Source organism: Suncus etruscus, chromosome 10 (assembly GCF_024139225.1).
Source record: "Suncus etruscus isolate mSunEtr1 chromosome 10, mSunEtr1.pri.cur, whole genome shotgun sequence".
Classification (NCBI taxonomy): domain Eukaryota; kingdom Metazoa; phylum Chordata; class Mammalia; order Eulipotyphla; family Soricidae; genus Suncus; species Suncus etruscus.
Window position 1 is genome coordinate 86,892,152 of NC_064857.1, and position 23,798 is coordinate 86,915,949.

At 45.6% G+C, this 23,798-nt stretch overlaps 1 protein-coding gene across 1 annotated transcript in view; it reads right to left on the reverse strand.

Moving 5' to 3' along the window:
* Positions 1–23,798, reverse strand: part of EPG5 (ectopic P-granules 5 autophagy tethering factor) — a 99,354-nt gene that overhangs the window by 30,033 nt on the left and 45,523 nt on the right. The window contains exons 17-27 of the mRNA XM_049782439.1: positions 23,018–23,158; positions 21,987–22,131; positions 21,261–21,458; positions 20,811–20,921; positions 18,837–18,959; positions 17,643–17,809; positions 16,440–16,661; positions 13,772–13,895; positions 12,563–12,707; positions 11,016–11,187; positions 9,157–9,319 (exon numbers count right to left, since the gene is read on the reverse strand). Coding sequence (XP_049638396.1) covers positions 9,157–9,319; positions 11,016–11,187; positions 12,563–12,707; positions 13,772–13,895; positions 16,440–16,661; positions 17,643–17,809; positions 18,837–18,959; positions 20,811–20,921; positions 21,261–21,458; positions 21,987–22,131; positions 23,018–23,158 — 1,711 coding nt within the window. The remainder of the gene's footprint in view (positions 1–9,156; positions 9,320–11,015; positions 11,188–12,562; positions 12,708–13,771; positions 13,896–16,439; positions 16,662–17,642; positions 17,810–18,836; positions 18,960–20,810; positions 20,922–21,260; positions 21,459–21,986; positions 22,132–23,017; positions 23,159–23,798) is intronic.

Sequence of the window (23,798 nt, forward strand, 5' to 3'; positions counted from 1 at the left end):
GGGTGATTGTCCTTCCACTGTAACTTTACCTTGTCCTCTTTCTTTGCATCTTTTGTTCTCATAATTCAAAATAAAAAAAAAATTAAAAAAAAAAACAAAACCTCTGACTACATCTCCAGGGTCTTTCTGGAAGCTTCTCAAGACCCTCTTCTCTTTTCTCCTTTCCCAGGGGCTCCACACCTTTTTGTCCAACTGAACAATGTATACGATCAGCTACCACACTCAGGGCACACAGTTCCTGTGTACCTGACAGAGGATGCTAAAAAAATCTGCTACAGATATCAGCCACAAAAAAGGTCAGAAAAGAGAGACACACATAGAGTTGTGTTTGCATTTCAGTATCCTTGGAATCTGGATATTCAGATGTAGATCGTGACTAAAATAAAATGAGAAGTGCTCAGTTGCATGCCTGAGAAAAAGTAATCCACTACTTACTTTGGTGGTTCCATAAAGCTGGCTTTTGATTTTTTTTTTTTTTTTAGGTTTTTATTCTTTAAGTAAAACAGATTGATTAAGGATCATAGACCCAGATAAGGATGCAAGTGGAGTGTCAGCAAAACCTTGTTAGTTCCTAATAAAACCAACCATAGGGAGAATTCAAACAACATTAGGTAAGGACTCTGCCTTGCATGTGGCTGGCCCAGGATCCAGAGTTCCCCCAAACACCACCAAGAGTGATTCTTGAGTACAGGACCAGGAGTAAGCCCTGAGCACCACCATTGGGGTCCAAACTGAAGGACTCCTCCCCCACAAAATTTTTTTTGTTTTCAATTTGAAAATCAATCCTTTATTTCAGATCATGTCTTTCCCCTTTGAGGGGATTAATACTGTAGTTTCTCTCAATAATCAATGATAACAACTTGGTGCAAAATTTGAAAGTTCCTATCAGTATATGGGAAGATACAGAGGGTGATCTGCTGGACCCATGAGGTGACATAAAGGGTCCCCAAGGCAGCTGTGGGAACTGAGAGACACGAAGGGGGAGGACAAGACCAAAGACAACGCCGTGGTAAAGTGGAGTAAGGCTCAAACCTGGGAAAGCCTTTAAAACAGGCTCAGGGGCTGGAGTGATAGTGCAGCGGTAGGGTGTTTGCTTTGCACATGGCTAACCTAGAACGGACCGTGGTGCGATTCCCGGCATTCCATATGGTCCCCCAAGCCAGGAGCAATTTCTGAGCACATAGCCAGGAGTAGCCCCTGAGCGTTACTGGGTATAGCCCACAAACCAAAATAAATAAATAAATAAATAAATAAATAAATAAATAAATAAATAAATAAATAAATAAATAAATAAATAAATAAATAAATAAATAAATAAAACAGGCTCGAGCAATAGGATGGATTCTGTAGACACAGCTGAGAAAGCTAAAGAAACCCAGCTATGAAGAACTTTGTAAATCACAATGGTTTCAATAAAAAATAAAAAATAATATGGGGGCCGGGCGGTGGCGCTAAAGGTAAGGTGCCTGCCTTGCCTGCGCTAGCCTTGGACAGACCGCGTTTCAATCCCCCGGTGTCCCATATGGTCCCCCAAGCCAGGAGCAACTTCTGAGCACATAGCCAGGAGTAACCCCTGAGCGTTACCGGGTGTGGCCCAAAAACCAAAAAAAAAAAAAAAGAAACCAGATGGTGGAGTGGGAAGGAGTATTAAGTCCTATGTTCCCCTACAATAGTTTCTGAGCCACACGGGTGAGTACAGGAACTATGCTCTCCCACCCAGACTGCAACTGATGGTCACAAGTATTTGCCTGAAGTTTTGTGCCTGAAGTCTTCTGTCATGGTGGCTGTCATAAACTCCAGAGTTCGGGCCCGGAGAGATAGCACAGCGGTGTTTGCCTTGCAAGCAGCAAGCAGGACCAAAGGTGGTTGGTTCGAATCCCATATGGTCCCCCGTGCCTGCCAAGAGCTATTTCTGAGCAGACAGCCAGGAGTAACCCCTGAGCACCGCCGGGTGTGGCCCAAAAACCAATAAATAAATAAATAAACAAACAACAAACAAACTCCAGAGTTCTCAGTCCTGTGATTTACTCAATACCCCTCAGACAGTAATCTAAGCCCCCACAGTTTATGAGATCATAACTTTCTGCTATGAAACTCGCCAGCATCCTTTTTTAAAATCTCTACAAAGCTTCTTGCTTTCCAAGAGAACAAACAAACAACAACAAAAACCCAAGCTTATTTTCTGCAGGAATCAAAAGACATAAAAGTTACTATCTAACATCTAACCCCATCTAAAAATGAGGAGAAGAAATGAACAGACATTTTCTCAAATAAGAAATACAAATGACCAAAAGGCATATGAAAAAATGCTCTACATCACTAATCATCAGGGAGATGCAAATCAAAATAACAATGGGATATCATCTCACACTACAAAGACTGACATACATCATTTGTATGTATTATATCTGGCTAAAACAAGAAAGGAACTCTCACTTATATTAGTGAGATGCCATCTAGTCCAGTCCTTTTGGAAAACAATATGAATATTCCTCAAAAACCTAGAAATCGAGCTCCCATATAATCCAACTATACCACTCCGAAGGATATAACCTAGGAACACAAAAAAATACAAAAAAGCCTTCTGCATTCTTACATTTGTTGCAGCACTATTTACAGTAGCCAGAATCTGAAACAACTCAAGTGCCAAAAATACATGAATGGCCAAAGAAATTGTAGTATATCTACACAATAGAATACTATGGAGCTGTAAGAAAAAATGAAGTCATGAAATTTGATTATACATGGATGAATATGAAGATTATTATGCTGAGAGGTATAGACCTAAAATAATCTCATTCATTAATGGGATATAAGAAAAATAAAAGGTAGCGTGATAATAATGTCCTGAGACAATAAAGATGAGGACCAAGAGAACCAGTCCATGGTAGGAAGCTTGCCACAAATAGTGGATCAGTGCAGTTAGGGCAGAAAAGGGACCACTAAGACAATGATAATGGAGCTGATCACTCTGGACAACAGGTGTTGAACAAAGATAATATGATATGCATAGTACCCCACCATTAACAATAATGTCTAAAAAGAAAAATGAGAGAGAGAGAGAGAGGAGAGAGAGAGAGAGGGAGGGAGGGAGGGAGGGAGGGAGGGAGGGAGGGAGGGAGGGAGGGAGGAAGGGAGGGAGGGAGGAGTTAAATGCCTGCCCCAGAGGTAGGCAAAAGGGAGAGTGGGAGGAAAACCAGGGTCATTGGTGGTGGGAAATGTTCATGGGTACATCATGGTTACATGTTCATGGTGTACATGGTAACTCAATGGTGAACACTGAAACTCAATCATGAACAACTTTGTAATCACGATGATTAAAAAAACCACTTGGCTAGGAAAGTTTAGTCTCACTAAAGAGTACCCTGAGTCCCCTTCTACTTCTACTTCCTAATCTACTTATTTTTGTTCACTGTCCATGTTGAACCTTTTCCTTTCCTCCTCGCAGTGGATGCAAGAGCCTGAATAAGGCCAGGTCACAATGACAAGAAGTGGCAGACAATAGAACAAAGCAGCGTGGGAGGGAGCCACCACTTGAGTCACCGCAGCAGGGCAAAACACATCCGGGGCAAATCCTGACAATGATGGGAGGCCCTTAGTGGACCTTTTCCATCTCTCATTTCTAGGGAATGAGTACATTTTTCACATGATAATAAATCAATCTCAGGTCAGAAAAATGTACCCTACAATACCAAAGTACAACAAAAGGACCCTGTTATAAATCAGCCTGTTTCCTCAGGGAATATCACTGAACTTTTGGGGGTTCCTATGAGGAGAGGTGGCACCAAGCAGCACGTCTCCCTGCCATAAAATATTTTGCATCTTTGTGAACCCCAAGCAAGCTAGATGCAGCTGAGTCATTCGTATGAGGCTGGAAATTTCCAGGACCTTCCTTCCCCCAAAATTTCTACTAGACAATGCATTGTGATATAATTTGAAGCTGTTATAAATGAGGCACTGAAAATTACATTTATGTTTAAGATTATCACCAAGAAAGTTAGTGGGAGTCCAAACCACGAGCTTTCACATCACCAAAAAATGACTAGCCCACCACACTGCTGAAGCCGAGCAAATGACCTAGAGTTTCTCAGAACTGAAGAGATAATTCCAAAACTCAAATACATAAGGATAAGGCTGCTGTGACTGTGCCCAGTGCCAACAGTGTGATTTAGCAGTCTCCAGCCTCTCCCAACTCAGGTCTGTGAGGATCATGTGCAACACCAGAAAAACAGCAGCGGCACCTCACTAGGATGAGAGCGTGCCCAAACCTCTAAAAGGGGCTGGGCAAGAGAGTGGGGTGTTACAACACAACCACTCGACCACTCTCCAAGATCAAAAGCCAAGGAAACATTTGTTTTACAGTTAAAGAGACAAGGGAAGCTACATGTGGTAGGGCAGTTGCAATTCTGCATGACAAACATAAGATGTCCACAGTCAAGGAACACCTACAAAGCTCCAAAAGCTCATTAACACCAGCAGGGGACATGTAGAGTTTAAATCTAGAGCTAATCACAGCAGCGTTTGCCTTGCAAGCAGCCGATCCAGGACCAAAGGTGGTTGGTTCGAATCCCTATGTCCCATATGGTCCCCCGTGCCTGCCAGAAGCTATTTCTGAGCAGACAGCCAGGATTTGTAACCCCTGAGCACCACCGGTGTGGCCCAAAAAACAAGAAACAAAAAACAAACAAAAAAAAAATCTAGAGCTAATCACTCATGAATCGTGTCTGCTGCACAATGACCATGGGAGCCACACCAAGTGTGCTGGCAGGCTCACTCAAGGGGCACCAGAGGCCTCAGCTCTATGTCCACTAGATAGCACAATCATGCTGAGGAAGTCAGTAGGAAGAGGGTACTGTCTGGTAGGGACAACAAGGAGACAAGGCCAGCATATGTGTGTCAGAGTCATCTCTCAATGCCTCAAGGAGCAGTCTCTGAAATGATGCAACAATCAAGAAGTGCCTCAAGAAAAGGCAAAGGAGAACAGAGCTGAGAATGGGTGAGAGCAAAAAGCACAGACCTCAGAAGTCTGGGGAGCAGTAAAGCATGAGGGATGAGTGGGAAACGAAGATCCAGAGAGCCCAACTCCTCTGAGACACCAAAGAGGTACGATCTGTCAGATGTATGCAAACAGGAGAACAGAAGGTGGGAAACTGAGCAGAAAGCCTAGGGCAAGATGTCAGGGAGGAAGAGCTGACCATGGCACGAATGTATAACAAGAGGAAAAAGGACAGTGAAGGCCATTTCAAAGGCAGAGCCAACATGACTGGGATAGCAACTAGATGGGCAGTGGAGGCTGGGGCACGTGATACCAGTGCTAAAGGACATCTTAGGGGGGTAGATGAATGCATTATTGGAAAAGACAAGTGCTAAAGAGATGAATCTGAGATTTAAGGAGCTTGAGCTAGTATTGGAGAGGACACTATAAGCAGGTACAAATGTAGAAACAATAGACAAGCCTGAACGAGAAACAGGAGTTATAAATATCCAGGCAACCCTTTGGGGGGCCATGGCCCACAAAGGATCTAGAGATTTGTATGGGCTTCAGTGACTCTCTACCCCCAATTAAGAACCAGGTAAAGAAGTCCAGTACAGGGGCTGGGGCACAAGCTTGGTATGCAGGAGACCAGGGCTTGATCTTGGGCACTGCCTGGTCCACCTGAGCAGCAAGCTAAGAGTTGGACAGCTAAGGAAGAATCTCAGCAGAGAGCTGGGAAGAGGCATACAGGGACACTGTAAGAGAACAGGCTGCATATTAATCTCAAAGATCATCAGTGATTAGACAGGATCAACTGCTGCGTACAGTAGGCTGAGCAATTGCATAGTGATACATAAGATGTTTATCTTGTACATAGCCAACCTAGGTCCAATCCCTGGCACCCACTATGGTCTCCTGAGCACCACCAGGAGTAATCCATAAGTGCAGAGACAGAAATTACCTCTGAGCATTGCTGGGTATGCCCTCCCCACAAAAAAAGACCAAAAAAAAAAAAAAAAAAACCCACTAAGTACCTGAGTAATAATACTAGTGACCTGAGTAGTCACTGGACAGGCACAGCCAGCAGTGACAACTTCATGCATGCAAATCACACAGCCTACTTCTACAGGACCACTCTTTCCCAGGGACAGTCTTTTGTTGAGTCCAACATTAGAACTCACCTAACCTACTGATGACTAATCCCCTCCTCCCAAAGGTAAAGCTGTCCATAACCAAAATCAGGCACTTGCATGATGGAGAGCTTAGACAACCACCAGGATAAATCTGACTTGTATAAAAAACACCCAAATACAAGGGTAATTAGAACTTAGCCTTTTCCTCTAACTTGCTTTTTGTAAGTAACAAGTAGCCAAAATATAACTTTGTCTTCAATTACTTGAAGTATAAACCAGTAAGTACTGTCCAGGATAGCCTTGGGTAGCAACTGCTACGTAACTTCCCACAGAAATCCTTCCTAAATCTCAGACTAGAAGTGGGGTTCTTTGTCTTCTCATTCTTGATTCTCCTTGGCAGACCTGCTCAGTAAGCAAAACTATAACCCAAACAGCTACTATTACTAATAGTGATGCTTCCAAGAGTTATTCGTGGGACTTCCCCATCTCTGGATCTTCTATATAAAAATAAAAGCAAGGCACTGGATAAATGAGCAAGGCCAACAGGAAAGCATAACAGTACTTAAAAAAACAGCAATATCTCTGATGAGGGTATAGCCATGAAATAGAACTATGCTTGTAAAAATGTTTCCTACTACTGGAGCTGAAGAGATAGTGCACCGAGTATGGTGTTTGCCTTATATGCAGCCAACCGGGTTCTAAACCCAGCACCACATACAGTCCCCCAATACACCAGGAGTGATCCCTGAAGAGCAGTCAGTAGTATGCCTTGAGCAGGGCCGGGTGTGGCCCTAAAACCTAAAACAATAATTTATCACTATAAAATTTCCTTCTCCCATCTTTCTTGTAATTTTCTTCTTTTTTCAAGCAATCTTCACATCTATCATGTCTTGAGGAAAAAAAGGCAAGCAAGACTTGTATCTACACCAAAACCCAAGCCATATTGTAATCCTTCATATTCTAAGTCATCTGATACCCCTACAATAAAAATCTTTACATGAACATTTGAGAAAGGTGACCTTTTATTTTAATTCAAATTATACAAAAAAAAGCTTAATCAAGGAATTTTTAATCCCAAGGTTCAGATAAAATGAGATTGTGATCCCTTTTCCTCATCTATTTTCTGAAGAGATAAGTCATTATAGCCTTGGAGCTAAATACTCATGTCTGAGTGGTGGGAGTTTTCCACCACGGGCCCTGGGAGTTAAGAGGAGGTCATAGAGATCACTCTATAGTGGGAGTAGGAAATATTTATAACTCTTCCCAGGGCAAACTATTAGCCTGCACTAGGGACATATTGCTTTGTATAATCTTATTAGTCACGTAGAATAATATCATTTTAGAACTCCCTTCCCTATATAGAAAGACAGACCTGGCAAAGGCATGTAATTTCAAAATGTCAAACATATCATACTTTAAAAATACTAAGAAGACATCCCTTTTGTATTTCTGAAGACCTTATCAGCTCTTTTACACCAATTTCAAACTCTACCCCCCCCCCAGTAAACTTTTCTTCTGGAGTTTTTGTATCATCAAATGATCCTCCTTAAATATTTCTACATTGGTCTTACTAAATTTTTACCAAGTGGGTAGGAAAAAATGAGAGAGAGACTGTGGACCTTTTTAAAGTACCTGGTCAAAGAGGCTAGCCCTTAAAGTTAGGAGCCTCACATACAAAAACATGCTATTTTATTTTATGATTTTATGCTATTTTATTTTGTAGTTTGGGGGCTACATCCAGTAGTACTCAGAAGCTGCCCCTGGCTGTGTTGGGGGTCACTACTAGCAATTTGGGGGGAACCATATTGTGCTATGTCAAACCAGAGTCTCCAGCCTCCTGCACACGAAGCACACATTTAATCTACATTTAGTCCCGAGCCCCAAACTGCTATTTTATCAGAAGTACATTTTGAAAGCAATGAAAATGAGATGCAAGAAGTTACTTCCAAGAAGGCATTTATAGAAAACTCTCCTCTAATGAATGGAGAACAGTAACTGAGGATTAGCATCAAAAGAAAAATTCTGAAGAGTTGGTCAAGTGAGTTTCTCTAATTTCAAAAGGGTAACAAAGAGCAAGAATAAGTAGGCACCAGGGTCCTCTGTCCCCAGTAGGAAATGCTGAAGTTCCCTGCAGAAAGAGGGGGTGCAAGGGTGAAGGAACATGCCTGAACATGCTGTGGCTGAGCCCACTGCCTTAGTCAGGCGCTGGCTGTATCAGCTAGGCATCATACACTTCTGTCTCTCTTTCCTTTTCTGGAAAGGAAAGATGTAAAAAAATACACAGCTGGGAGGTTGGTGGGCACATCAGGTAGGCCATGTCAAGTGCTGAAAGAGAGGAAGTACTAGGACACACTGGCATATGCTAAACTCCTTTTTGATATCCTTTAGCCTCCAGAGACATAAACACAGCCTCCTTTTCCAACATGATAAGAGTCCATGACAGGCTGCGGAGCCATGAGTCCACAGCTTTTCTCCTGCCTGTTGGCTAAGGCACACCAAGAAGACCTGCTTCCCACATGGACCTCCTAGATATGTCTTCAGGAGACCCTCTACACTCTAAAGCAAACCATAGCAGGAATCCAAATGATAACTTTTCCTACAGAAATGCCAACCCTGTGACTCAACTCCCAATATCAGATTGAGAAAAGGAGCACATATTTCTTTCACAGGGTAATGCTGGGAGGAGTTGGGGTAATGAGTAACCTTCAGAATGACCAAAGCAAGACGAGCTCTGAAAACTGGTAATGGGGGTCTCTATACACTAGACGACCTTAGAGTGAGCCCATTCCCATACTCCTTCTGAATCCAAATTCTCATCATCAAAATCTAAGAATCAGATTCAACCCTATTCGGGATTTAAGAAATTTATCAGTAATTCTGCTTTGCTTTGACTTTCTACTAAGGTGTCATAAAACTGATGAAAAGGTACAGCTTGGTTTGTGTTTCTTTGTTCCTCCCACCATAGTGAATACTGAGAGCTGGACATGCCTCTTTCTCCACAACAGGCCAATGTTAGGGTTTCAATTGTGGGGAGGTGAGTCCCCTTACCTTAACAGTTACAACTGCCGCTCCCTGGCACTTTTTACCACTGCTGCCACGACACTCCAGGTGCAGTGTGACCTGCTCCTCTCGGTTCATGTACTGCTTTGGCATCGTATCCAACAGTTCATTATCCAGGGCAACCTGCTGCGATTCCCAAAGAGCTGCAGTTCTGGAAAAGTATCAACAAGAGGTCAAAAACCGGGCTGGAGTGATTAGCACAGTGATAGGGCATTTGCCTTGCATGCAGCCAGCCAGGACAGATCCTAGTTCAATCCCTGGTATCCCATATGGTCCCCTGAGCCTTCCAGGAGCAGCTTCTGAACACAGAGCCAGGAGTAACCCCTGAGCACCACTAGGTGTGGCCCAAAAACAAAACAAACAAATAAAAAAAGAGGTCAAAAACCATCTTTAGAGGGGTTCAGAAAAGAAAAAAAATCACTTCTGGTCACCCCCCATCCTGCACAAGAAAACAGTAAGAACCAAGAGTTCTCGTAGCCAAAGAACCATCCAGATCCACAGGCCGCCAGGCCAATCAGAAATGAAGACAGGAAAGGGGGCCAACCCTTTGGGCAGACAAGAGTTCCATTTAATGCCACAGCATGTTTTAGATGAGTCCTTTATTACACAAGAACAAATAAGACACAAGACACCCAGCCTGCTCTGATCTCTACTACGGGTAACCTGTTTGCAGGTACCAGAGATTTCTCTTTTGCCATTGACATGCATGTTTATTTTCACCTTCTTTGATGATCAGCACAGGATTTTCCTACTTTAGGGTGATGAGTCAGTGTGCTGAACACATGCAAGGTGTCCAGCTGGCTAAGCAATGAACTTCACCTTACTAAACTGTGCTGTATGTATTTTTAACTTGGGATGAGTATAACAAATGTGGCTCTATGATGCATCAAAGGAAGAGCTATCTTAAACTCTAAGGAAAATAACAAAGACCAAGGCAGCTGCCTATGGACAAAGCTGCCAATATGGTTCAAATGGGATTTGTAGGGGTGTGTGTGTGTGTGTGTGTGTGTGTGTGTGTGTGTGTGTGTGTGTGTGTGTGTGTGTGTGTGTGTGTGTGTGTGTGTGTGTGTTTTGATTTTTGATTTTTGATTTTGCTTTGGGGTCACACCTGGCGATGCTAGGGAGTTACTTTATATTCTACTCTCAGGAATCACTCTTGACAGTGCTCAGTGGACCATATGGAATCAAATCCAGGTCAGCCTTGTGCAAGACAAATGCCTGACCTGCTATACTGTTGTTCCAGCCCTCAAAGGCATTTGCTATTACACTAATGTGCATACAACACAGTCTGAATAAACATGTAGATCAAAACCAGCTGAGGATTGAAAGACCCATGAAAGACTGAACCCCTCTATAAGCTTTGCACAAGCCCAGTCTCTCTGACTTCACAGACTCACTCCAGAAGCATCTCACAAGAGCACAAGCTAGAATCAAAGGCTTTCAGCAGACGTTAACTCTGTGCTCACAGAGATCTCAGACCACACAATGACTCTCTCACACAGAGATCAAGTGCTTAAATGAACAAGATGGTTAAAGAAACAGACGAACAAAACAGGGACAAAAGAGGGAAATCTCAGGTCTCCTCAGGAGAAGCACAAGAAAATTGTAGCTGGCAAGCAAGTGTCCCCCATCAATGTCCCCACCTCACCCTCTCGCCTCAGGGAAACCTGTCAAATTTATAGCCCCAGAAGCACCACATCATTTCAAGGTGAAATTCAAAGACTTGTCACAACTTGGTTGGGCCAGTCTGGTCATAGTACCCACAATGAAGAGGCAGTTGCAATCCTGCTCGGCACTAAATCACTGGCTGTAGAGAGAGAGAGATCAAGTACAGCAGCCATTCTCACCTGGCCTGTTGCTGCAGCACATTCAGGTCTGTGCGCACCAGCCGGGTGGTGTCCTGCTGACTCAGGAGCACAGAAGAGACGATCACGGGCACAGGAGGTTTGGCTGGGTGCTGGGCCAAGGGAGGACGGGGAGCCTCGTGCCTCCGCAGGTTACTCAAAACCCTTTCTTTAGCTAAAAGAAAGTGAAGCAACACAGGCTTAATTTATGGCTGCCGCTGGTTCAGAATGTATGAGATCAGTGCAAAGCCCTGGCTTGTTACCCTCATAAAGAATGCAGGCAGGCACTGCTGCAGAACCAATGCTCATGCCAACCTTTTTACACCAGTGGGCCAGCTCCCATATCCAGTGACTAAAAACTCCCACCTAGGACCACCAGAGACCTAACAGTAAAATGATTCTCTTTTGTTACTGTGTATCTTTTAGGTTTTTGTTTGCTTTTGTTTACTTGGATCACACCTGAGAGAGCTGGGGGCCATATGACACCATGCCCTGCCCACTGTACTATTATTGCTCCAGCCCCTTCTGTAATATTCTAGCAGGAACTGGGAGGTTAGGAGCATATGGTATGATTAAACAGATTCCCTACCTATGATAGTCACAAAAGGCCAAGAAACTTAGGGGAATTACAAGTCATTAAGTCAACAAGTCCTTATAAAACTACTACAAATTGCAGACTTCATTCCACATGTAGTATTCCATTTCATTCCAACTGTAGTATTCTATTTAAGAAAAATAAAAGAAAATTTTAAAGCCATGACTTTACTTGGCTTGACTTAACAATATAAAAAGAAAAACTGTATTGTTTGTGTCGTAAGCAGAGGAATTGAACATTCCGAACAGGTCAAGTATGAGAAGTCTGTCTCTTAAACCTGGGATTTTTCCATGGGAACTTGTACTCTGAACAAAATATCTCCAAGTTGGGCATTTGTCACTGGATAAGATTCCTGGCCACATTCAAGCTTCTTTCAAGCAGGATTTTAGACCATAAGTGACTCTCAAGGAAAATTTGAAAACTCTTTTTCAAGTCTTATATAACTTAATATTAAAGAAAAATTTTAAAGTTGTAAACCAAACTTAAGAAACAATAAATTGTTAAATACCAGCACAACTTAGGTTCTACTAATTTTTACCTGCAATCACAACCAGCAAATTATTTGATAAAATCATCATCTAACCTGCTAGTCTATGAGAAAACATAGAAACATATTATTTAAAAATTTAGGGTTGAGGCCAGAGAGATTCTACCGGTGAGGTGAAGACACAGATCTTGCATGCAGCAGACAGAGGTTCGATCCCCACAATTACATAGTCCCCTCAGCATATGGCACATCTCTGGTAGTCCCCAAGTGCTGCTCTAGTGGCTGAGTTATTCCAGCACTATCGGGCCAAATTCTCACAGGGTAACCTGACCCTACGTGGCAGAAAATTCAGCTGTGAGTTCCTGGAAAAGTCAGGCTCTTCCCTGGAGGGACACACAGTGCAAACTTGAATCACTGGCTCCAATCCCTTCACTCATTTCTTCAAAGAGGACATTTTTCAGGACTCACCCAGCAGAGGATCAGTGAAGTCTAGCTGCACAGACATACTGCAGGGTGCAGAATGGGATTCAAACTTGGCCTGTATCCACAGCTTAACCATTTCTTCAAACTCATGAGTGATGCGCTCCATGTTCACATACTCGAGCCACAGATCCTAGAGAGGGGCCACAACAGACTTGAATTTTGCCAGATGACTCAGACAGTAAAATGGAAAACCAAGGACTCATGACACAGAGATGCAGGGCGCTTCAGCACAAGGCGACTTGCTCCAAACTTCCCCTATCGGGGCTTTCCTACAGCTGCTCCAAATACCCTACAGGAATTTCGTGTACAACTTCTGATCAGAAAAACTCACTGCCTCTCTGAAGGTCTTATAAATGATGGATTGACCCACCACTATTGAAATAATTTCAGACATAGATTAAAGAAAAAATGTAAAGGGATGCAACAATAAATACTGAAAACACTGATCTGGATTGTGAGTGTGGAGCCCCTCAGGCACTCCTCTAGCATTCCCTACCCTGTATGTATACACCACCCACATTATGAATCAGGGAGCCCTTGCTCTCTGATAAGACTCCATCAGTCTTATTACACATCTAATGTAAAAATTCTACTGATTCCTCAGCATATTTTCAATCCATCCATTTATTCAAGGACACCTGCTATTTCACCAGTTTCCTAAACAGACTTTCAAACAATAGTCAAAAAAAGAATTTGGGGGAAGTTTCAGGGGTCACACCTGGGAAATCTATAATTGTGAAACATGCCGTCTACACTGAGCTATGCCCTCGCCCAAATCGAAATTTTCCAGAATGGCCTTTAGAGAGATGCTTCGTGTCAACCCACCTCTTGGCTGCATTAATCCTCTGAGGAGGGCACCTCCCAACTCTCACCTTTCCAAATGTTCCTAGCTAGCTCGCTTGGCACACATGGAGCTCTGCGTCAATCCCAGACCCCAGACCTTTCCTTGCCTCCTAACCAACCATTCACCCTCAGGACTCAAGTCAAAGTCCATGCTGTAAACCTGACTCAATCAAGGTGTGGACCCTCTAGGTACCCACAACGTTTGAGCATGGTGCCCTATCCTACATCACTAGATAGGAGCACTGCTTTCCTGCCTGTCTGGTGGTAAGTGCTGCTTCCAAAGCACTAAAGGCACTGAATGCACTGAATAAATACTCTTGAGAAGGGAAGTGAGACACATCCATGCTTTACCTGTTGATTCTGCATCACTTTGGCAAGCCTGTGCCCATCATAATGCTTTGGCAGAGAAGGGATATAAGTGTCTCCTTTCTGAAAAGTCTCATCTTCTAGCCATAGAATATATACGTTGAAGAGCCTAAAATAAAATTGTATAACATATAAAAAGATGTGCAGATAAAATGAAGTTTCTTAGCATTCAAGGAACAATGGAGCCACCTCATCCAAGTAATAAAAGTACAAAATCCAGGGCTGGACAAAATGTCCAGGAGGTGAGGAATATGGCTTGCATCTTTCTGACTCCAGTTTGAATCCCCAGCACCATATATGGTCCCCTAAGCACTGGCAGAGGCCACTTCTGACCTCACAGCCAGGCCATGTGCAGAGCCATGTCTGTCCTCAAACAAAACAAAAGACACCTAAGGTAGAAAATGTCCACAATGACCTCATGTTGGCTGGAAGCTCATGATCCAACAGAGAGAAAAGGATCACAAATCACTAAAACAAGCTCTAACTGCTCAAGTCACAGGTGCAAAGAAAAGATAAGAGTAATTTATTACAGAGAGATACACAGCGGCGTTTGCCTTGCAAGCAGCCAATCCAGGACCAAAGGTGATTGGTTCGAATCCCGGTGTCCCATATGGTCCCCCGTGCCTGCCAGGAGCTATTTCTGAGCAGACAGCCAGGAGTAACCCCTGAGCAACGCCGGGTGTGGCCCAAAAACCAAAAAAAAAAAAAAAAAGAGTATTTTTAAAGAGTTAAAATTACATTACTGAAAAATAAAACCTATACAGACCAGAGAGACAGCTCAACAGGCTGGAGCATAGGCTTTGCATTCAGGAGGCCCAAGTTCCAATTCCTAGCACCACATGGTCCCCTGAGCACTGCAAGGGAGAGACCCCTTTCCCCCAGCCCAGCAAAGAGCTTCGACTACTATACTGAGTACCACCAGATGTGGGCCCGAAACAAAACAAACAAGAAGAGGGGTTCATTTTTCATACAGACCAAGGACATAATGCTTGGAAAAGTTTAAAACACTGAATTAACATATTTGTCTTTCAGGGAAAAAACAAATATTAAAAACCATCTGTCTTAGTCTCTGAGAAAATGTGCCAGCTGGGGCTCAATACTGACCTCAAGGAATTAAAGAAAGCTCAACCACCTGTGCATGCTGGCTCCAGGTTAAAGTGCCAGTACAAGGCCAGTTTGGAAACAAAACTATCTCAACTTTCTAGTAAAAAATTGACAATAATTAAATGGTACCTCCTTGGTCTTGTCACTTCAAGAAAGTCAGCCCACTTGGCTAAAATTACTGGAATCCAAAGTGGCTATTTGCAGCCCCAGGTCCTAGGTGGGCCAAGTGGCCATGTTCCCTGACTGGGCTATGTTTCCTTCCTTACTCCAAGAGCACTTGTGAAGGAGCAGACACTGAAGCTTTGGAATAGAAAATGCTGGAGCCGGGGCCAGAGAGATAGCGTGGAGGTAAAGCGTTTGCCTTTCATGCAGGAGGTCATCGGTTCGAATCCCGGCGTCCCATATGGTCCCCCGTGCCTGCCAGGAGCAATTTCTGAGCCTGGAGCCAGGAATAACCCCTGAGCACTGCCTGGTGTGACCCAAAAAAAAAAAAAAAACCAAAAAAAAAAAAAAAAGAAAATGCTGGAGCCTCCAGCTCCCAACCCAGTTTTGTGACTAGGGTCACCTCACCAATATGACTACCAGAGGCAGAGGAGAACATCAAAGATGTTCCTGGCTCCCTCAAAGTTTCAATGATAAATCCTTCCCATTGGTTAAGCCTGGCTATAAACAATTTTCACTTCAATCAGGGGTGATAAGGACAGAAATGCTTCAGTCCTAAGGCTTTCGGGTGGGTCAAGCCTGGAACCACAACCCTGAGTCCCAGCCCCCGGCTTCCTCCCAGTACATCCCAGCATCAGTGAGAGGACTAGCATCTGCCTCATATGGGCATCACAGGAAACAGTGGAAGAAGAACAGACTTCAGAGTTCTAAATCATTGGGAGTTAGCATGTCATACCTGATCACAAAAGGTTTAGGAGTGTAGATCCTGCCTCACTCTAGACAGATCTAAGAATTTTCTAAAAAGTCTATGAATACCATCTAAGAATCCATGCTTGGGCTATGAAGATGCTTAGGGGTCATGAGTGCAGGAGTCCTACATGTGCAAGAACCCAAATTCAAACCCATCCCACTACTGCCAGGTGTGGTCCCAGTGACCCCTAGCACCAATAGATGGGAGCAAAGCGAAATCTCATAGGCCTGAATCTGACTAGCACAGAGGCAATAGGGTACCCTGAGCACAACTTAGAAGCTTTAGAGATCTACTCCCAGCATGTTTCTCAGGGGCCATGGTGGTACCACAGCCTCTTTCATGCAAAGCATGCTCCTGCCCACTGACCTAATTAAGAAACAAAAGGGGCTACCAGCCCCCTGGTTTAAGATCTCTCACTTGATGTCAGGCAACTGACAAGAGGTAATCCAAGCTGCTGGCTCACTTCGGGGAGAAATGAGAAACACCACAGGAGGCAAACAGCCTTCCATGCTCCACAACACACATACATGCATAATCCACATACATACACAAAGAAGACACCCTGCAGCAGTGTGACGTCCCACAGCCCCAGTGCCATCCCTGTGGTGCTACAGACAAGTGACAGGACCCCGTCACCTCACGAGCTCTGTGTGCAGGGCTGGGGATGTCAGGTGACCTGGAGGACTGGGCTGGCCGACGGGGAGGCCTTCACTGCCCTCTGCTGGCACACGGAGGGCCTTACTGGCTGCATGGTGGAAGTCAGCCACCTCTGTCAGGCGCCTCTTCATTTCTTTCAACAAACTGACATGAGCAGGGCTCTGAAAAAATCTTCTTCCAATGCAACCATCTATTGGCAACCTTGGAAAACACAAACACAAACCACACAGGATTACACATGATGATGCTCTTTTGCGCTCAGAAAAAAATGTCTTCCGCCAACAGGTCCATGGACATACCTCATTCAACTAATACTATTTCTACACTTTAGTACAGGCTCTAAGAGGACGGAAGCAGTTTTCCTCCTAGAGATTTTTTTTGGGGGGAGTGACACAGGTGAAGCAAAAGGTCTATTACTGAGAGATACCCACCGTCTCTGGAAGCAGTTTTAGAAGAATGAAGCATTATGTATTTTCAAGATAAACACCACATAGAAGTAGAGAATATAACTAAGATAGTGAACTCATGATCTGGTAGAATCAATGCACTGTAAAAGAATGAGTGGGGGAGCTAAGAAGGGACGTGGGGCTAGAACAGTGCAGAAAACGGGGAGGTCCAGCAGGCCTGAGTCCCTTTACTGTGTGGGAAAAGGCTGCACATCTTCAAGCCAGTTTAGTGGCAGTTTGGTCCCGTGGCAAAAAAAGAAACCAGGCTTGGGCCTACACTGGCTCCCCTCAGGTGAGACTCATGGCAGCAACACAAGTCTCAGGTGGGGTAAGAGTAACCTTGCGCATCTCCAGAGGGTCTATATTAAACCGGTCCTGGTTCTGGGGTTCTCTATTAACCATACTGGGTGTGTGGAGATGGCAGAGACAGTAGTCACAGGTGCCCTTAAACTTGAAAAAGCACTAGTCTGAAGGCTGGAGAGATGGCTCCACCAGCTGATCCCAGGCTCTATGTGCAAGAGGCCTAGGTTCAATCATCAGTACTGAATGGTGCCCCAAGTACTGCTAGAGTGACCCCAGCAGCCTAGTAGGAGAGCCCACCCCCCCAGCACCACTGACTTGTAGAGCAAAAACAAAACAAAAAAAAGACTCCAGCTAATCCATGCAAAACAGGGTGCTCCCTGATCACTACAAGAGAACCCAGAATATCGTGAAGATGAGGCGGTTACATGCATACCCATACTGTGGCCCAGGGCGATGGAGGTATAAGAGGAAGAACTTCTGCCAGGTGAGCGGCAGGAGGGGGTGATCAGAAGGTGTGACGAGGGCCTGGTGGGCCCAGCGGTAGATCAGCAGCCTCTGGAGGGAAGGGACGATGGGGAGTTTTAGCTGGGCCTGGGCTTTCTGAAAGAGAAGAGGGGCTTTGAGCAACCATACGAAGGACTCTTGTCTCATCTCAGTTCAAAGGAAAACAGTCATCTGAAACCCTCTGCTCCAACAGGACAGGGAAGCAGCTTCTTCTTGGTCAAGTAACAATTAGCCCAAGGCAAAAGAGCCTGAGAACTGTCTAAAGAGAGGGGAAGACGAATGCTGTAGGGAGCGTACTCTGGTGGCATGTGAGGGACATGTCAGCAATGTCAAGCCCTATATGAACAGTACTGGGAACCACTGTGCCTAGAAAAGTCACTGTAAACAAACAAGAATATTGCAGACCCCTGAGTTAGACCCCAGGCATTCCTTCATCTAACTCCCAGTTCTTGCAAGTGAGAAGATATAGTAAAATAGCAAAAGTTTACTGTCCAACTTTATGAATCTCTTGAATTTTCAGATTTGCTTTGTTTGGTGAGGACTACACCCAGCAGCACTCAGAGGTCGCTCCTGGAAGTGTAAGGGAACAAACCCAGGCCTCCCCTATACAAGCATGAGCTCTAGTCCTTTCAACTATCTGAAAATTCACTGAAAACTAAACTGAAAATTCAAATATTAAAAAAAAAACTCCAATAAATATAATAAAAGAATTTCCATGAATGAAAAAAATTCCTTGACAGGTTCTGAACCCAAAAAAGCAGTGTTTAGAAGAAACCCTAAAATAACTGATCTTTCATCCTTCCAAGTCTTATCCCAGTCTTTCTCACATGTGTTAGTGAATAGAAGGATCAGCTGGGGAATCTGGTCCTGGTCTTGATCCCATTCCAAACCCAGAAACTCAGACTCTCAGAATCTGTGGTCTAGGCATCGGAACATCATCAAATTCTCCTAGACACTCTAATGCTGCTGTTGAACAAGGGCTGTCGACCACACATACACAGTGCCTGGCATTCCCACAGGGCTGCCACTGTGCCCCATTCCATGGCACAGGCACACCACAGAGACGAGGAGCCCAGTGGCATGGAGCCAGATGCCCCTCTCAGATGCAAAATGGCATGGGCACCTTCAGAGCCTGGTCCGGGGTGAAGGTAGGGTTGATAATCAGTTCCCCTTCGACGATTCTGCGGAGCTGGGAGTCTTCTTCAAAGATGGATTCCATGTTCAAAACAGTCCACGCAAACCAGACCTATGGCAACACCAGGGCGAGGCAAGGGTGAAGAGCAGGCATGATAAGCCAGCCACTGCAAAGCACCCCCTCAGGCAGCACAGATCTGTTTCCCACCTGAGTCCAGCCCCTCCCTCCCAGTCATGCAGAAATGCAGGACAGGGACTGCAAATGCAAGAGCTCTGCCCACAAGTTTCCACCAGGCAGAGATGAGAGCACAGAAGAGTAAGCCAAATGTAAGGGAGCTGTGGCAAGGGCTGAAAGGGAGAGCAAAGGGCAGGTAGTCCTGCTGGCTGACCAGGTCTCCCTCAGCAGCCTTCCTGTCCAAAGAGAACTATCCCTCTGAGGGAGACCTGGTCAGCCAGCAGGCCCTGATCATGCTGCCACCATAAATTTATATGGATAATTAGGGGGAGGGGTGTTGTGTTAAATAAATAACGATGGGGCTGGATGGTGGATGATGCCATCCAGCCCACATGGCTCTGCAACCTCCATGCAGCCGGCGAGTTCCAGGCCCAGGTGAAATCACTCACACGCAGGCTTCAGGAAGAATCATCTTTATTTATGCCCTAGCCACCACAGGTGTGTGGCCTATGTCAACCTTTTAAGCATTCAGTTATATTTTGCTAGCCCTGCATCTTATCTCCTGTTAGCCATCTTCCCTTTGGGCTCCATGCGGCCCAAAGATCCAAAAGCCAGGAAGCCAAGCCGGGCCAAGAGAGAAACGGCAAAAAGGGCAAAAGGGCCCAATCCCCTGGCTCAGAGGTTTATCTATCCTTTTCCAGACCCCTCCCAGAAATGGGAGGTCTTGCAGGTAGTTACACCTATTATCCGGTTCCCAAAACTCCTCCCAGATATGGGTGGGTCTTGGGGGCTGGATGGAGTTGCAGAGCCATGTGATCTGGGGTGGCAGAAAGGAATCCATCGCCATCCATCGCCATCCAGCCCCATCGTTATTTATTTAACACAACAGAGGGGCAAACCCTGCTCAGAGAAATCAGTGTCACTCCTGGAAAAATCCAGCAGATCGGGCAGATGGTTCAGGAAAAGGTGTAGTGGTGATGTTCCAGACCCACAGTGCTGGGTTCCCCTAGGCTACCCCTTCCCCAGTGTTCAAGGGGGCCATGCAATGCTAAGACCAAACAAAAGCCCTTCACTGAGCTATGGCCTCTGTCCCTGGGATGAATTTCAAGTGTTCCCAGAACCCCAACATAAACTACCAAATGCTACCAAACTAGGAATGCTCTCATTTCAGAGTGTAGGAAACCCAGGCATCAGAGAGGATCTGCAGGTACTGGAGGGGTCAGCAAACTTGGCAAAAACTGGCCAGGGAAAGACCTAGCCGAACAGTCACCAGCAGTGTGTGCAGGTAACAGCAGCAAGCACAGGAGTGTCTATGAGTAACAGCAGTGTCTGCCAGGTTGTCGTTACTGGCTTGGGAAAAGAAATAGGATCTGACCACAAAGTCTGACAGACAGTGATGCTGATATAAAGTATGCCGGTGACAGTGACACTAAAGCCTGGGAGTTAGGGGCCCAAACTAGCTGCTCAACATTATTTCAGTGCTTGCCACATAGGTGCTGTGACATAGGCCCCCATAGTACAGCACAAGTAAATAGAGGGGCCGAGTCCAGCTCCAGCACACTTGCCCAGACTATCCCCCCACAAGCCTTGCTGTCTGCTCACAGGCCAGCAGCCAAACCCTAGTACCTTCCATTCTCCCCTGTGTGGCAAATAGCCACAGGTGCACAGGACATCAATGCCCACACCCCTACCCAGTAAGCACTCTTAAGCAGCCACTATCTCAGGTCGGTGGTGCTAGGTGATCGATGAAACGTACAATACTAGACTCACTGAGGAAACAGCTCCTACCTGAGAAGACGTAGCCAAGCCCTCCACGAAAGAAGGTGTGATGTTGCCAGCCACAATCCAGCTCACCAACGAGGAGAGGAGACTACGGTCGCAGTGGTACCCCAGAGCATTCTGCACCAAGAGAAAAGGAGGATGGGAAAGAGGTTTTCAGGAGCCTTCCCATGACCACCAACTTTCTACTGGGGAAGGGCAGGTAAAGAGGAGTCGATCACCCCCACCACACAGCGACAGTCCCAGAGAGCCCCAGAATAAACAAAGGGAAGAACAGAACTCCAGGGCCAGGGAACAGGGAGCTTTACCGGGAACCATGTTGACAGAGACTGTACTAAAGGTACAGTGGTACAGTGAGCCTGCAGTGGTCTGTACTAGAACACTATGCGCATAGGGTTGGGAAGCTAGAGGACTACTAATTGGCTGGTGATCAGGAGAAACATTCTCTGGCGGGTTTACCTTGTGCTGCTGGTAGAGCAGTTTCTGTACACAGTCCTCCTGTGCCAGCTGAAAGGCTGTTTTACACAACTGGTCCATAAGGAAGAGGATAGGCTGTTCCCGGTACCACAGATGGTGACATATCAGGGCTTGAACCCAGAACTCCAGTACGGCGATGGGGCCCACTTCGTTGGGCTGAGTGCTTACAGCTATGTGAGCCTGTGGAGCAAGCAGTGAGCTGATGGGAAAGCTGAAAACCACCACTCTTTAGCCTTCTCTTCCTTTTCTGCGTTTGGAGCACATCCACTAGTAATGGGAGGCCACAGAGAATTGGCGGCCAAACTGGGGCCTTTCACATGCAAAGCCTGCCCTCATTCTACTGTTTTCCTCTAATTCAGCCTCTATTTGGGGGGCGAGGGGGGCTTGAGGGGGTTTGGGGCCATACCGGGGTGCTCAGGGGTTTCCTGGCTCTGAGCTCAGAAATTACTCCTGGCAGCCTCAGGGGACCATGTGGGATGCCAGGAATCGAACCCGGGTCAACAGGCAAATGCCCACCCCGCTGTACTATCGCTCTGGTCTGAGCATCTCAATTTTAAAATGCTCACAAACTAATGAATACTGTTCTTAACCACAAAGGCCTAGTCTGAGGGTGTTCCTGATAGAAACACTATGCTGAGTGCTCAGAGATGACAGACACCCAGAGGTTGGGGAAAGGGGCACAGGTACAGTTAGGGTCGAAGGCCCAACCTGGATCATGTTGTTGAGAAGCTTCACATTTTCCCCGTAACTGGCTCCTGTCAAGTGCTGCGCCACCTTGTGGGTGACCTGCTGCGTGACACCCTGTGGGATACCGCTGTCCAGATGGAGGAACAGGAGGAGGTGGGACAGAAACCTGCCAGGCAGAGGACAGTCACATCACCATCACCAGAATTCCCAGGGGAAAGGACTTGCAGAGAACAGAGGGGAGGGAAGAGATAGTCAAACGGACACTTATTTGTGGATCTGCTAAGTCCTCCAAGAATTTCAGGGGGAATCAAGTCTTTTAACTTAATTATGAGGTGAAAGGAATTCACTATCTGCAAGAAACGTTGTAAATAGGCCCATAATAAAGACATGCAATTTAAAGAGCAAAGCAGTAATGACCCAAAGCACATGAGAAAGAGAGATTATTCTCATCGCCTACAGACTCAAATGTATGGGTGTCAAGTCAATTCGAGGAGGCAGCAAAGTGTGCAGACTAGGGGTATCCCACTGTGATAAGTCACATGTGCACCCTTGCTTCCCTAGGTACATGGGACCCCTCCTTTCTCAAGGCCCCTGGACCTCCAGATGTGTTCTACCCTCATCTCCAGGTGAGCTCTCACCCCCTTGCTCAGCCTTCACTGGTGCTGCCCATGGCGAGGCCCCTTCCAATGTATCTGATCTATCTGCCGCCCGGCATGTGGCACTGCACTATGGGGAGTTCAAAGCAACGTGCTTGGCTGCTGGGATAATGGCAAAGCAAAGCTCCGTGCTGCTCACAGTCACAGGGCCCTGTGTGCTCTCCCAAACGCTACTAAGCTGCACAGTCTAAAACAAATGAGAAAGGAAGTCTCTTTCCTAAGAAAATGGACTAAGTATCAGAAGCACAACTCGTCTGCACACATTTAAGTGAGGCTGGGAACTTTCTAACTCATAAAGACATGCTTGATTGGAAGATCTTTCCCTCTGAGTAGAGGAACCTCCTGAAAAACCAGAAGACAGTCCCCACTGCATCTGCTGGGCCCATTTCTACTTACTGCTCATTCTTCAGAAGGTAGCACTGGCAAGGGTAGAACAAAGGCAGGATCTTATCCAGGACGTGCACCACAGTTCTCAGATGCCTCGACTGCACCAGCACGCCCAGCAGGGAGATGCCATCTGCACAGAACTGCACAATGCTAACAAGGACAAAAGCAATGAAGGCCTTTCAACGTGCCTGCAACGTAGGCCCACAACTACCTGAGTCATCTCAGCTCCCCAACCCAGGGTGGCACGGGCCACACTTCACTCTGCAGTATACCAGTGAGGATTCTGGCAGGATGAACTTCAGAAAGTTCACCTTCATTTTATCTTATGAGAAAGATGGAGCAGCATGTGCAAAAATACTGAATTGCTAAGAAAGGGTCAACACAAGTGCTCAGGCTTGAAAATGTCAACGCAACAGGCCTGCCACTCTCATGTCCCATTCCTCCCACAGCACGATCTGTTGGAGCCACAGCCCTCCCTTCTGCAGTCCTATAGGGCTTTTGTTGGGAAGTTTTTGGGTTGGTTGGGTTTTTTGTTTTGGTTTCATTTGGGGACCTCATCTGGAGGTACTCAGGGCTAACTCCTCGCTCTACACTAAGGAATCACTCCTGGTGGTGCTCGGGGGACCCTACGTGATGCAAAAGATTGATCCTGAGTTGTGCGAGACAAGCACCTTACTAGCTATACTATTATTGCTCCGGCCCTGCTTTTATTAGTTTTATTGGGAGGGGTGGGCACACTCACTGATGTTCAGGGGTCAGTCCTGATGGTGCTTGGGGAACAAAATGTGAT